Source organism: Notolepis coatsorum (assembly GCF_963971535.1).
Source record: "Notolepis coatsorum genome assembly, chromosome: 13".
NCBI classification, from domain to species: domain Eukaryota; kingdom Metazoa; phylum Chordata; class Actinopteri; order Aulopiformes; family Paralepididae; genus Notolepis; species Notolepis coatsorum.
In genome coordinates this window covers 127,373,806-127,386,930 of record NC_140177.1, presented here as the reverse complement: position 1 = coordinate 127,386,930, position 13,125 = coordinate 127,373,806, and the positions used below count along the sequence as shown (strand labels likewise).

The 13,125-nt window shown below is 45.6% G+C and overlaps 1 protein-coding gene across 1 annotated transcript in view; it reads left to right on the top strand.

Annotated features, from left to right (window-relative positions):
- Nucleotides 1-13,125, top strand: part of LOC311239495 (supervillin-like) — a gene marked incomplete at its 5' end in the record, with an annotated part of 302,875 nt that overhangs the window by 82,820 nt on the left and 206,930 nt on the right. The window contains 3 exons of the mRNA XM_084327801.1: nucleotides 2,931-3,249; nucleotides 7,008-7,108; nucleotides 8,556-8,859. Of these exons, the coding sequence (XP_084183927.1) occupies nucleotides 2,931-3,249; nucleotides 7,008-7,108; nucleotides 8,556-8,859 (724 nt within the window). The remainder of the gene's footprint in view (nucleotides 1-2,930; nucleotides 3,250-7,007; nucleotides 7,109-8,555; nucleotides 8,860-13,125) is intronic.

The window sequence follows — 13,125 nt, the reverse complement described above, 5'->3', positions numbered from 1 at the left end:
CACTTTTCATGACGTCTGCCAATTGTGTCAGCCTTCTCTATCTCGACCTCTCTAGGGGGTCGGGTTTTGTGGAGGCTGCGACATGGTGCGCCGACTGGCCCCACAGTGTTGTGGGGGTGTAGCCTCTGTAGAGTGCTTCAGGGCGACGTGCTGTAGGGTGGAAGGGCCTACTCTTGGATTGGGCCCTGTCCGATACGCTGGCGATGTGGGGGGGGGGTGTCACTAGTGACCGTCTGGTGGGGTCTCGATGCTACGGCATCGTTGGCCTCACCAGGCCCATTTTCTGGGGGGTCCTGGCCCTCAGGCTGTTCCTGGGGCTGGGTCCTCCTCCGCGCTCCGCTGCTATGGCCTTGCCACGGGGTTGGGTTCTTGACCTTTGACCCTGTGATGTTAGGCGCTGTCATTTTTTATTTATTTTTTGTTCGTTCCCTAGTGGCATGTGGGATGCGCGCCTGAGTGGTCGCGGGTCCTTCTGTGTGAAGGTAAGTCCCACGATCTGCTCACCCTGTGCGTTGAGATGCTAACCCTCTTCGCACAGTCGGATCCAATTCCCTCCCGTCCCCCTCTAGGGGGGTCCGGGGGCTCGGGTCCTCCCCGGTTCTGATGGTTGTGGGGGGCCTCAGCGGGTAAATTTGTCGAGCTTCCGCTCTGCTCAGCTCCTGTGTTCCACTAGAGTCCAGAGCGTAAGCTATACGATAATATAACATACGGTTATCCTATAACCATAGTTATATGAGTATAGCGAGCGCTCTGCACTGACTCACTGAGGACCCCGTGGTCTTCGCCTTCGGTGGTGAAAGACTTGGGAAGGAGCTGTTAGTATGGCCACGACCCCGCTTATGTAGAGGAGCGGATGTGGGTGTGGCCAGGCGGATGGGTGTGTACATGCGAAGAAAATTATTCAGTATTAGATTGATAAGGGATGTGTTCCACTAGAGTGCAGATCGCTTGCTATACTCATATAACTATGGTTATAGGATAACCGTATGTTTCTCCATAGAGCCATGGTTTCTCCATAGAGCCCTGGTTTCTCCATAGAGCCATGGTTTCTCCATAGAGCCATGGTTTCTCCATAGAGCCCCAGTTTCTCCATAGAGCCCCAGTTTCTCAATAGAGCCCTGGTTTCTCCATAAAGCCCTGGTTCTCCATAGAGCCCTGGTTTATCCATAGAGCCCTGGTTTATCCATAGAGCCCTGGTTTATCCATAGAGCCATGGTTTCTCTATAAAGCCCTGGTTTCTCCATAGAGCCATGGTTTCTCCATAGAGCCCTGGTTTCTCCATAGAGCCATGGTTTCTCCATAGAGCCATGGTTTCTCCATAGAGCCCCGGTTTCTCCATAGAGTTTCAAGTTTCAAGTTCATGTTTCTTTATTAGTTGTCATACAGAAGTACAGAATACTTTTACGCTCCAGACTGTGCTAGACAAAAATAGATAAGTATAAAATAAAATAAGTATAGCAAGTATAAAATAGAAGTCACGTACGTAGGCACAAGTGTTCAGTATGTACATATGTACAATGTTCAATGCAGAGTAGAAGTAACTGAGTTACCATACAATATACTATACAATATACTAATATACAATATACTATATAGTGCAAAGCAGAAATGGGATGAGGTACAATTTAGGTACAATTTACAGTAAGGTGTAATGAGGTATGGGTTGTAGTGCAAATTATTTACCAATAAATATAAAGTGTGTTTAGGTGTTCTAAAGTGTGTAAAGTGGGTGCTGCAGTGAGTTGTTTGTTTAAAGTGAGTGCGTGCGTGTGGATGTGTGTGCTGTGAGTGCATTTGATGGTTGTTACATAGTGTTATTGTTCGTTGAGCATCCTGATGGACTGGGGATATAAGCTTCTTCTGAGTCTTTCTGTGCTTGCCATGAGACTCCGGTATAGCTTGCCTGACCGCAGCAGTTCAAAGAGGCAGTTGTTTGGGTGGCTGGAGTCTTTGATAATTCTCTTAGCCTTACCCATGCAGCCATGGGTAAGAGCCATGGTTTCTCCATAGAGCCCCAGTTTCTCCATAGAGCCATGGTTTCTCCATAGAGCCCCGGTTTCTCCATAGAGCTATGGTTTCTCCATAGAGCCCTGGTTTCTCCATAGAGCTATGGTTTCTCCATAGAGCCCTGGTTTCTCCATAGAGCCATGGTTTCTCCATGGAGCCCTGGTTTCTCCATAGAGCCATGGTTTCTCCATAGAGCCCCGGTTTCTCCATAGAGCTATGGTTTCTCCATAGAGCCCTGGTTTCTCCATAGAGCCATGGTTTCTCCATGGAGCCCTGGTTTCTCCATAGAGCCATGGTTTCTCCATAGAGCCCCAGTTTCTCCATAGAGCCATGGTTTCTCCATAGACCCTTGGTTTCTCCATAAAGCCCCGTGTTTTCTTTAGCGCCGCACCTCAACACAGGCAGCAGGCAACTCAGTCACATGGTTCAGTCACACGTATCGACGGATGGATCGTAATCAGCGACTGAATATACTGTTTATGATTATAATCTCACACCAAGGTATTCACTCACTTTCTTCTGTGTCTCCTTTCCCTCCACTCCTCCTTTCCTTCTGTGTCTCCTCTCCCTCCACTCCTCCTTTCCTTCTGTGTCTCCTTTCCCTCCACTCCTCTTTTCCTTCTGTGTCTCCTCTCTCTCCACTCCTCCTTTCCTTCTGTGTCTCCTCTCCCTCCACTCCTCCTTTCCTTCTGTGTCTCCTCTCCCTCCACTCCTCACTTCCTTCTGTGTCTCCTCTCTCTCCACTCCTCACTTCCTTCGGGGTCTCCTCTCCCTCCACTCCTCCTTTCCTTCTGTGTCTCCTCTCCCTCCACTCCTCCTTTCCTTCTGTGTTTCCTCTCTCTCCACTCCTCACTTCCTTCCCTCTCTGTTGTTGTAAAGTGAGCTCCCCCTGTCTGCCCACCCTGTGAGTTTCCCCCCCACAGCCGCTCCTGTCTCCAGTCGTACCGCAGCCCCTGTGCCCCCCACGGCCGCTCCTGTCTCCAGCCGTACCGCAGCCCCTGTCCCCCCCACGGCTGCACCTGTCTCCAGCCGCCCTGCAGCCCCTGCCCCCCCTGCGGTCGCTCCTGTCTCCAGCCGTACCGCAGCCCCTGTCCCCCCGTCGGCCGCTCCTGTCTCCAGCCGCACTGCAGCCCCTGTCCCCCCTGCGGCCGCTCCTGTCTCCAACCGTACCGCAGCCCCTGTCCCCCCTGTGGTCGCTCCTGTCTCCAGCCGCGCTGCAGCCGACACCTCCATGAGCTTCAGGTACAGTACCACCGGCCTAGAGTCAGTGGCGGCTGGTCAATAGGGGCGCTAGAGCGCCGCCGTCCCTGGTTAAAAGAGAGAAGAAGAAGACTTTTTTTTTTTTTTTTTTTAGAGCCCTATAAATAAAATAAACATATTTAAAATGAATAATATTTACTCATTTTAAGTATGTTTGTGTTTCCAATGCACAATATAACGTTAATATATCAAATATAAATAATTGTTTTCAGTTAACAGGAAGTGACTGTCTGATAGAGAATACGTTCCGTAGCCGCATTTCTCTCGGGCTAGCCGTAGCCGCATTTCTCTTGGGCTAGACGCAATAGCGCTTACAGTGGGCGTGCACTGGTTTCATCGCTGTATCCGTCGCAGCCAATCAGTGCGTAACGCGCTGTGCGTTGAAATATGATGTATTATGATGGAAGCCGGACGCGTTTTAAAGCGATCTATTATCATCTAAGCAAGCAGCGCCAGTATTTTCCGTAGCCGCATTTCTCGGAGACGCTCTCTGATTGGCCGACGCGGTGACGCCAGTACTTTTCCGTAGCCTCATTTCTCGGTTTGGCTTAGAGCAGGGCGATAGAACGCCAGGTAGTTTGCACTTTGCAGCTGTTGGTCGGATGCAGTCTGGACAGGTCAGTGACGGGCTGACGGCAAGTTCTTTCGACGGTTAAGCTTAGGCACTCTTTCAAAGTTGGTTAAGGTTAGAGTTTGTCTTAGAGCATGGAGATAGAACGCCAGGTAGTTTGCAGGATGTTCGATGCTGTTGTGTTGTGATGCAGTCTGGACAGTGGGCAGTGGATATACATCGACAACAGTCTGGGACTGTGGGACAGTCAGTGGACATACACTTTATCAAGCCCTCTGGCTGGACCACGTTTCAATTAAACAAAGTGAGTTAATTCTCTCTCTCTCTCTCTCTCTCTCTCTCTCTCTCTCTCTCTCTCTCTCTCTCTCTCTCTCTCTCTCTCTCTCTCTCTCTCTCTCTCTCTCTCTCTCTCTCTCTCTCTCTCTCTCTCTCTCTCTCTCTCTCAACACAGCGTGTTAATTTCGCAGCGCGTGATGCAGGGTTAGAAAAAATAAAATTCAAGGGCTTTTTTTTTATTTCGGGGGCACAACATTTTTATAATGAAAATTAACATAAAGATTATAAAACATTGTTGACACTTTTTTTTACAGTCTTCGTCCCTATGTTTGATAACGTAATGTTAATGTCTCCATATATAGGGCTCTACGCTAACCTTTTTCCCAAGGAGCACATGTGCTCCTAAATAAAATGTTAATAAATAAAATCTAAATACAAATTTAGGAGCACACAGAAATTTAGGAGCACAGTGACAATTGTTCAAGTAACACACACACACACACACACACGCACACACACACACGATGTGTGACATCATGGCTTGGTTTCATGTTTTGAGGTACCTTCAATTATCTGTAAATAATACATACATACTCTATCTAAATAGATTAAATATTATTGTCCCTGAGGGCAAGTTGTGTTGTTGTCTTGATATATCTACAAATAGCAGACGAATAACCGGTTGCCTCTGGATCAATGAATGTCTAATATTGAATAATATATTAGCTATTTTATTTTTAACATCCCTAATTCCAACAGTCAAGAGGCTTGTTTCAAATTGATACATGAAAAACCCCACACACGCAACGTTTGTGAGTATAGGCTCTGGCCAGATCGATCAATGAAATACGTTGCGCGCTCAGCGCTGTGGAATGAAGGAAATGCGCATCGGGATCGGATTTGGATGTTATTCTTTGGAGTTGTGTTACAAATGGAACGGTCTTTCCCCGCCGAACACAAGTTACTTAACGTTACACAGGTCGCGCTATGGCTATGCAGATGCTTAGCTTGCTAACGTTAAGATAGCAGTGTAATGCTTGATGAAAGCAGAGCGCTCTGTCTGTGTTCGCATCCTCTCAAGTGCCTGTAACACGCAGCGGGCCCCGCCTCCCTCCCTCCTTGAAAGTACTAAACTCCTTGGAGTGATGCTGGATTGCACTCTGTCTTGGTCTCAGCATATTAATTATATTGTTTTAAAAATGGGAAGAGCAATTGGTATTTCCAGGAAATGTGCTTCTTTTGTTGCCCGTCCCCTTTTATGTCAGATAGTGCAAAGTTTAGTTTTATGTCATCTTGACTATTGCTCTGCGATGTGGTCATCTGCTGCCAGTGGTGACCTCAGGAAGCTCCAGGTGGTCCAGAACAGGGCAGCACGGTTGGTACTGGGCTGCTCACTAAGGTCTAATGTGAGCCGTATGCATGCCCGCCTCTCTTGGCTTAACGTTGAAAATAGATTGTCTTTTAATATACTTGTGCTGTTCAAGTTGGTCATGAGCAGTAAGACTCCTGTTTTTATACATAATCAGATTGTTTTTAGTAATACTGTGCACGAGCATTACACTAGAGGTTCCAGTAGTGGGCAGCTTGAATTGCCAGGTCCTAGAACCAGCGCTCTGGGGAGATCTTTTATTTTTAGAGCATTAACTCTTTGGAATGGCCTGCCTCGGAACCTCTGCTGCATTTACAGTAGATTCACTTTTAAAAAGAATCTTAAATTGGTTTTAAATTGTTTTCAACACTGTAAAGTAATTTTTTGTTTTTGTTTTACACTAATGTAATTTTAGCTATATTAATTGTTACAGTAGGTTCATTATGCATTGTGTGTACTGACTTTTAATAATTTTGTTTTTTGCAATAGTGATTGTTTTTGTGTTTTTTTGTGTGTGGACCCCAGGAAGACTAGCTGGTTGCTATCGCACCAGCTAATGGGGATCCATAATAAAATCAAATCAAATCAAATCCTTGGAACAAACATTCCACCCAAAAACTGAATTTCAGTCCAGTTTCAATCTGAACTATTAACAGCGGAGCTGTTTTGTAATCTTCACTCGTCTGTCTCGCACACTGCAAGTAAATGATTTTTCCGGTTCGCACACACACATTAGGGGCAAATACGAGGGAAATGCTCGCACTGTAGAGCATATATATAATTATATATATAATTAGTAAACTGTCGGGGGCTTTTCTTGCCCCCCTTAACTGATTTTCGAGGGCATTTGGTCAATTTTCGAGGGCATTTTGCCCCAAGCCCCCGTTAATTTCGAACCCTGGCGTGATGCATAATGGCTGAATGAATGAATGGTAACTTGTTTAAAATGACAAGATATATATGTGTTCATTATTGGATTGATGATGATACGTGTACTAGTGTAGTATGAATGAACCCAAATGTAGTTCACAGCGGCCGCCACTGCCTAGAGTGTGTGTGTGTGTGTGTGTGTGTGTGTGTGTGTGTGTGTGTGTGTGTGTGTGTGTGTGTGTGTGTGTGTGTGTGTGTGTGTGTGTGTGTGTGTGTGTGTGTGTGTGTGTGTGTGTGTGTGTGTGTGTGTGTGTGTGTGTGTGTGTGTGTGTGGGACTCGTGACTGGACTTGGACTCGAGCACTGCCTGCATTCGGTCTCAGTTACCTTTAGATTTATCGGTCAATATATTTTCTTCTATATTAATTTACCACCACAACAGTTGTAATGCTACAACCTGCACTAAAACTAAAACAGGGACGGATGTAGCACAAACTCAAATATTTTTTTTAGTGGAAACACCATTCCTGTCCTGGACAGACTCTACGTCGCCCCCTGCTGCTGGTCTTGCTTCTGTGTTCAGCAGCTCACGTTACCTTGCTATTCCTGCCACCTCACGTGTGCCTCGCGTCTCAGGACTCTGTGGGCCTTATAGGAGGAAGGCTGCGTCTCAGGACTCTGTGGGCCTTATAGGAGGAAGGCTGCGTCTCAGGACTCTGTGGGCCTTATAGGAGGAAGGCTGCGTCTCAGGACTCTGTGGGCCTTATAGGAGGAAGGCTGCGTCTCAGGACTCTGTGGGCCTTATAGGAGGAAGGCTGCGTGTTGTTGTGACTCTGTGGGCCTTATAGGAGGAAGGCTGCGTGTTGTTGTTGACACAACAGCTCATTGACTACTTTGACCACAAGCCCAGTTTACAAGCATTTCTACTTCTAGCATCGAACTTCAGTGCTGAAATGGGTCTCATACTGAATGGAAAGGTCAAAGGTCAAAGGTTGAGCCAGTTAAAGCTCTCAGGATGACCAGGTCCACGTGCCTACAATTTGTTTCCCCACCCTGGTTTAAGTTGGCATGCTACACATGCAAGCACTTTAGTACATGCTATATGTATACTAATCTATTACTGTTTATTACAGGCTATATGTGTATACTCATCTATTACAGTTTATTACATGCTATATGATATATGTATACTCATCTATTACAGTTTATTACATGCTATATGATATATGTATACTCATCTACTACAGTTTATTACATGATTATATGCTATATGCAGGGGTGTACCGTCTCAAAATCGTACTCAAGTAAAAGTCAGAGTATCTGGCTAAAAATACACTTGAGTAAAAGAAGTTTCTACTTTTAAATGTACTTAAGTACTAAAAACTAAAAGTCAAAACTTTTTTCCTGACTGTCTATTCTTCTGATAGCAGGTGTTTAATCAAAGATCCCCGCTTTCTAGTCTGGAACAAGGACCAATCAGCATGGGTATGGGCGGGTTCATTTTCCATTGATGGGGATTTGATTGGCTGTTTTTAAATAAAGTGCGGCCGCAGGATTAATAACGTTAACGTTAGTTCGGCCAGAGAAACAAATATACTAATTAAAATGGTTGGACCTGCAAGATGTTTTTTTTCTCTGAAATATAATTTAGTTAAAGTACAAGTATACAAACCTAATAATACTCAAGTAAAGTACAAATCGTCAAAAACAGTACTTAAGTATTGTAACGAAGTACAATTACTCAAGTACTTTACACCCCTGGCTATATGTATACTCATCTACTACAGTTTATTACATGATTATATGCTATATGTATACTCATTTACTACAGTTTATTACATGATTATATGATATTATGTATACTCATTTACTACAGTTTATTACATGATTATATGCTATATGTATACTCATCTACTACAGTTTATTACATGATTATATGCTATATGTATACTCATCTACTACAGTTTATTACATGATTATATGATATTATGTATACTCATCTACTACAGTTTATTACATGATTATATGATATTATGTATACTCATCTACTAGGCAAATTGCATTTGTTGTGTGTTTCCTTGACATGATGAAATGATATAGCTGGCACTCTGGCTGGCACTCTGAAATGAGCCAGTGGGGTAACAGTGCAGCCTTTAGGTCTACTCACCCCCCCCCCCCCCTCGTGTCTCCTTCTCCCCCTCAGCCTGCAGGCCCCCTCCCAGCCAGACTCCGGGGCCAGGGAACAGGAGCAGGAGAAGGAGGACCCGGAGCCCCCGCCACCAGCTCCAGCACCAGGCCCCGCGTTCGAAGGGGAAGGTCTAGAGCTGGGCCCAGACGAGCCGGACCTGTCCACCCTCAGCCTGTCCGAGAAGATGGCCCTGTTCAACCGCCTCTCCCAGCCCACCGGCAAGCCCGCCGCCGAGGGGGCCGCCAGGGGGGACACCCGGCAGCGCAGGGCCAACGCCCGCTTCCAGACCCAGCCCATCACCCAGGGGGAGGTGGAGCAGGTAACGCCTCAGCTTGACACCTTTTTTATAACATTGCAAAACGTTTTCATGAAGAGAATAGTGTAACCACAGATCTGCGACCTCATTTGGTCTCCGATTGAAGCCAGCGTTGTGCTCAGTGAGCCTCGACAGCTAACCCTTTCACTACCGCTCTACCAAAGGGTTAACCCTTTCACTGCGACAATACAGAAGGTTAACCCTTTCACTGCCACACGACAACAGGTTAACCCTTTCACTGCCACGATCTATAGAAGGTTAACCCTTTCACTACCACACTACAGACGGTTAACCCTTTCACTACCACACTACAGAAGGCTAACCCTTTTTATTTTTTATTTTTTTTACTTTATTTTTTAGCGTTTATCGCTTTTCTGGTCAAGCATGACCGACAGATACAGGGTGAAACGGGATATAGAGCAGGGGAAGACATTCTGGCAAATGATGGCGGGTCCGGGAATCGAACTCGGAGTCCACCAGATCCGTGACGCAGCACGGTTTTCCCCGACGCAGAAATAGCGCCGAGATATGCGGTGAGCTACTGGAGCTGGGCTAACCCTTTCACTGCCACACGACAAACTGTCTGTAGTGTGGTAGTGAAAGGGCTAATGCATTTCCACTGTGGTGAACGCGTGTTCATCCTGCTGAACGGGGCTGGCGGCTAGAGATTTAGCTCAGTTTCAGGTCGCCTACATTCAGTGCAGGGAGGGCGGGCTCTGCAGCACCGGTCCCCTGGATGCCTCTGGGGTCAGTACTGTGCTGCTGATACATGCAGTCTGACGGACTGATGCACCACCTGGAGCGCAGGGAAGGTCACAGGGCGCCTCCTTCCCCTGGTCGCTCTACAACACGGTCGCCTCTAGGTGTCACACGAGACCAGCAACCCACATAGGGGGTGTAGTAGGAGCGTAGGTCTTCTCCTGTGCACAACCACTGTCTTCAGTGTTCATTTAACCCTTTCACTACCACGCTACCAAAGGGTTAACCCTGTCACCGCGACCATACGGAATGGTTAACCCTTTCACTACCACACTACAGACGGTCGTAGTGAAAGGTTAACCTTCTGTAGTGTGGTAGTGAAAGGGTTAACCCTTTGTCGGGTGGCAGTGAACGGGTTAACCTTCTGTATTGTCTCAGTGAAAGGGTTAACCATTTGGTAGTGTGACAGTGAAAGTAAGTAAGTAAGTAAGTAAGTATTTATAAAGCACCTTTCATACATGTCATGTAGCTCAAAGTGCTGTACACAATTATAGGCATATATAACGATAAAAGCAATAAAGTCACAGTGATCAGTTAAGATCAATGTTTAAAAAATAATAATAATAATAATAGTAACGTAAAAATGAAAATAACGTAAAAACAGTCATTTGCTTACCAGTTTGGGAGAACAGGTCCGCACAAACATGTCCGCTCAGTAGCAACCGGAAGTGCACTAAACCAATGCACTTGTATGGTAGGTAGCAATGTTTAGCTCTTATAACGCTAGTGTAGTTACGTTTTTATCAGTGGTCATAGTTGGGTCCATAGTGCTTTACCAAGTCCCATGGACCCATCAGTGGCCGTGTATTGTGTGCGTATGTACCCGTTCCCTCATGTGGTCAGTGGCCAGAGTTTGGGTCCATAGTGCTTTACCAAGTCCCATGGACCCATCAGTGGCCGCGTCTTGTGTGCGTATGTACCCGTTCCCTCATCTAAAGAGTTGGGTCCACAAGACTTTTCCAAGCCTTACGGATCCATCATTGGTCGTGTATTGTGTGCGTATGTACCCGTTCCTTCATCTAAAAAAAGTTGGGTCCACAAGGCTTATCCTAGCCTCATGGATCCATCAGGTTTTTCCAAGCCATAACTATTTGTAAGCTAGACTGTATAGGTACGTTTTTAATTTTCCTTTAAAAATGTGTATAGAGCTGGCGTTTCTGATGTGTGTTGAAAGGGTTAATACAATGTGTTTTATTTACGGTGTATGAGCCTTTCTGTACCGTATAAGCACCATCATGTTGAGGAATAGGGCATCCTGAGAATACACAAGGACTGATGTTCATAGAACAGCAACATTAGAATAGAATAGAATAGTTTAATACTTTATTGATCCCGAGGGAATATTCAGCACTACAGATCGCTCACAATAAACAGTTAGGTAGTCAAAATCAACAATCACAAATAAGAAAAAAAATACAGTAATATACATTCTAAAATATACAACCAAAAATATACAGTCATATACAGTCAAATATACAGTAATAAATGTGTATTAGTATTGAAAACCAGATAACATTTGTGAGTCCAAGAAGCCCAGCTTTGTGGACGTGTTCCCGGCGGTGCAAAAGTGTTAATCAATGGTGTCCACGCAGGATGCTGAGGCCTCGATTACCGCTGCCACGGTTACCGTTCCGGCTAATGGTGACTTAGAGGCCAATCAGGGAGAACAAGTAAGACCACCCACTGCCTGGAACGGAGCTTCTGATCCATTGCATCTGTAGCACTCTAGACTATATATAATATATATATATATACTATATATATATACGGCACTTGCTAGTGACCAGTGGCAGTTGTTATGCTTGTGATGGCTTTGAATGCTAAAGGCGACAGTATACTGTTTGTAAGAACAAAGTTAATTTGCGGACAATACAAAGCTCTGCATTGATAAGATAAGATAAAATAATTCTAAGACTTACAGCAAATGTCTTTTGCAGGATTTGCAACCAAACCTCCCTCCTCCAGAACTGCGTAGTGCACCTTTAATCCTTGATTATGACACTTGATGATGTAACACAGTAGCTCCTCCAGAACTGCGTACTGCATAGTGCAACTTTAAAGGCCCTCCCATAGTCGAGCAGACTGTACACAGAGCAGACTCCGCGGAGGTCCGCGCAGACTCTTTGAGCTTTTGATCTCAGCGGACGTCCGCGCTAGGAGCTTCGCACTTTGCACTCTGCTGTGGGTCTGCTTTGACTCCCTTTGAGTCCGTGCGGACCTCCGCGGAGTTGCTCTGTGTACAGTCTGCTCGACTATGGGAGGGCCTTAAGACTTGATTATGGCTCTTGATGAGGTAACACAGTAGCTCCTCGAGAACTTTGTGGCAGACAGTAGTTTTGGCGGCTGAGACCCCAATGTCTGTTGGTAGGTGCTGCTTGTTGTGCTGCTTGTTGTGCTGCTTGTTGTGTTGCTTGTTGTGCTGCTTGTTGTGCTGCTTGTTGTGCTGCTTGTTGTGCTGCTTGTTGTGCTGCTTGTTGTGTTGCTTGTTGTGCTGCTTGTTGTGTTGCTTGTTGTGCTGCTTGTTGTGTTGCTTGTTGTGTTGCTTGTTGTGCTGCTTGTTGTGCTGCTTGTTGTGCTGCTTGTTGTGTTGCTTGTTGTGTTGCTTGTTGTGCTGCTTGTTGTGCTGCTTGTTGTGCTGCTTGTTGTGCTGCTTGTTGTGTTGCTTGTTGTGCTGCTTGTTGTGCTGCTTGTTGTGCTGCTTGTTGTGCTGCTTGTTGTGCTGCTTGTTGTGTTGCTTGTTGTGCTGCTTGTTGTGCTGCTTGTTGTGCTGCTTGTTGTGTTGCTTGTTGTGCTGCTTGTTGTGCTGCTTGTTGTGTTGCTTGTTGTGCTGCTTGTTGTGCTGCTTGTTGTGTTGCTTGTTGTGCTGCTTGTTGTGCTGCTTGTTGTGCTGCTTGTTGTGCTGCTTGTTGTGCTGCTTGTTGTGCTGCTTGTTGTGCTGCTTGTTGTGTTGCTTGTTGTGTTGCTTGTTGTGCTGCTTGTTGTGTTGCTTGTTGTGCTGCTTGTTGTGCTGCTTGTTGTGCTGCTTGCTGCTTGTTGTGTTGCTTGTTGTGCTGCTTGTTGTGTTGCTTGTTGTGCTGCTTGTTGTGCTGCTTGTTGGCTCAGTGTTTGGTAAATAAGTGCTGCTTGTTGTCTTGCCAGGGCTCCTCATCTCTGCTGCCCTTCTGAAATGTTTGTATAATATTATGTATGATATATATAACATGTATTTCATTGCACCATGCTTTATGCTCTTTTGTTCTTTTACAAAAATCGCTTACCTTTCAAATAAAATCTGGTAAATCTATTGACCGGTCAATATTGGACCTCAAATTGTGCCCCTATCATCACTTTGAATGGACACTGGGATGTTATGACTTCCACTCTATTTGGTCTTTAAAATTGCACTAAATGTGGAGCCCAGATAAATCTTTAAATGGTAAAAGCTAAGATGAAACGGCATTGTGTCCTTCAAGTTCCCCCCCATTGTCTCTTGTAGTGGATGAAACCCACTCTAATATATTACTCACTGTT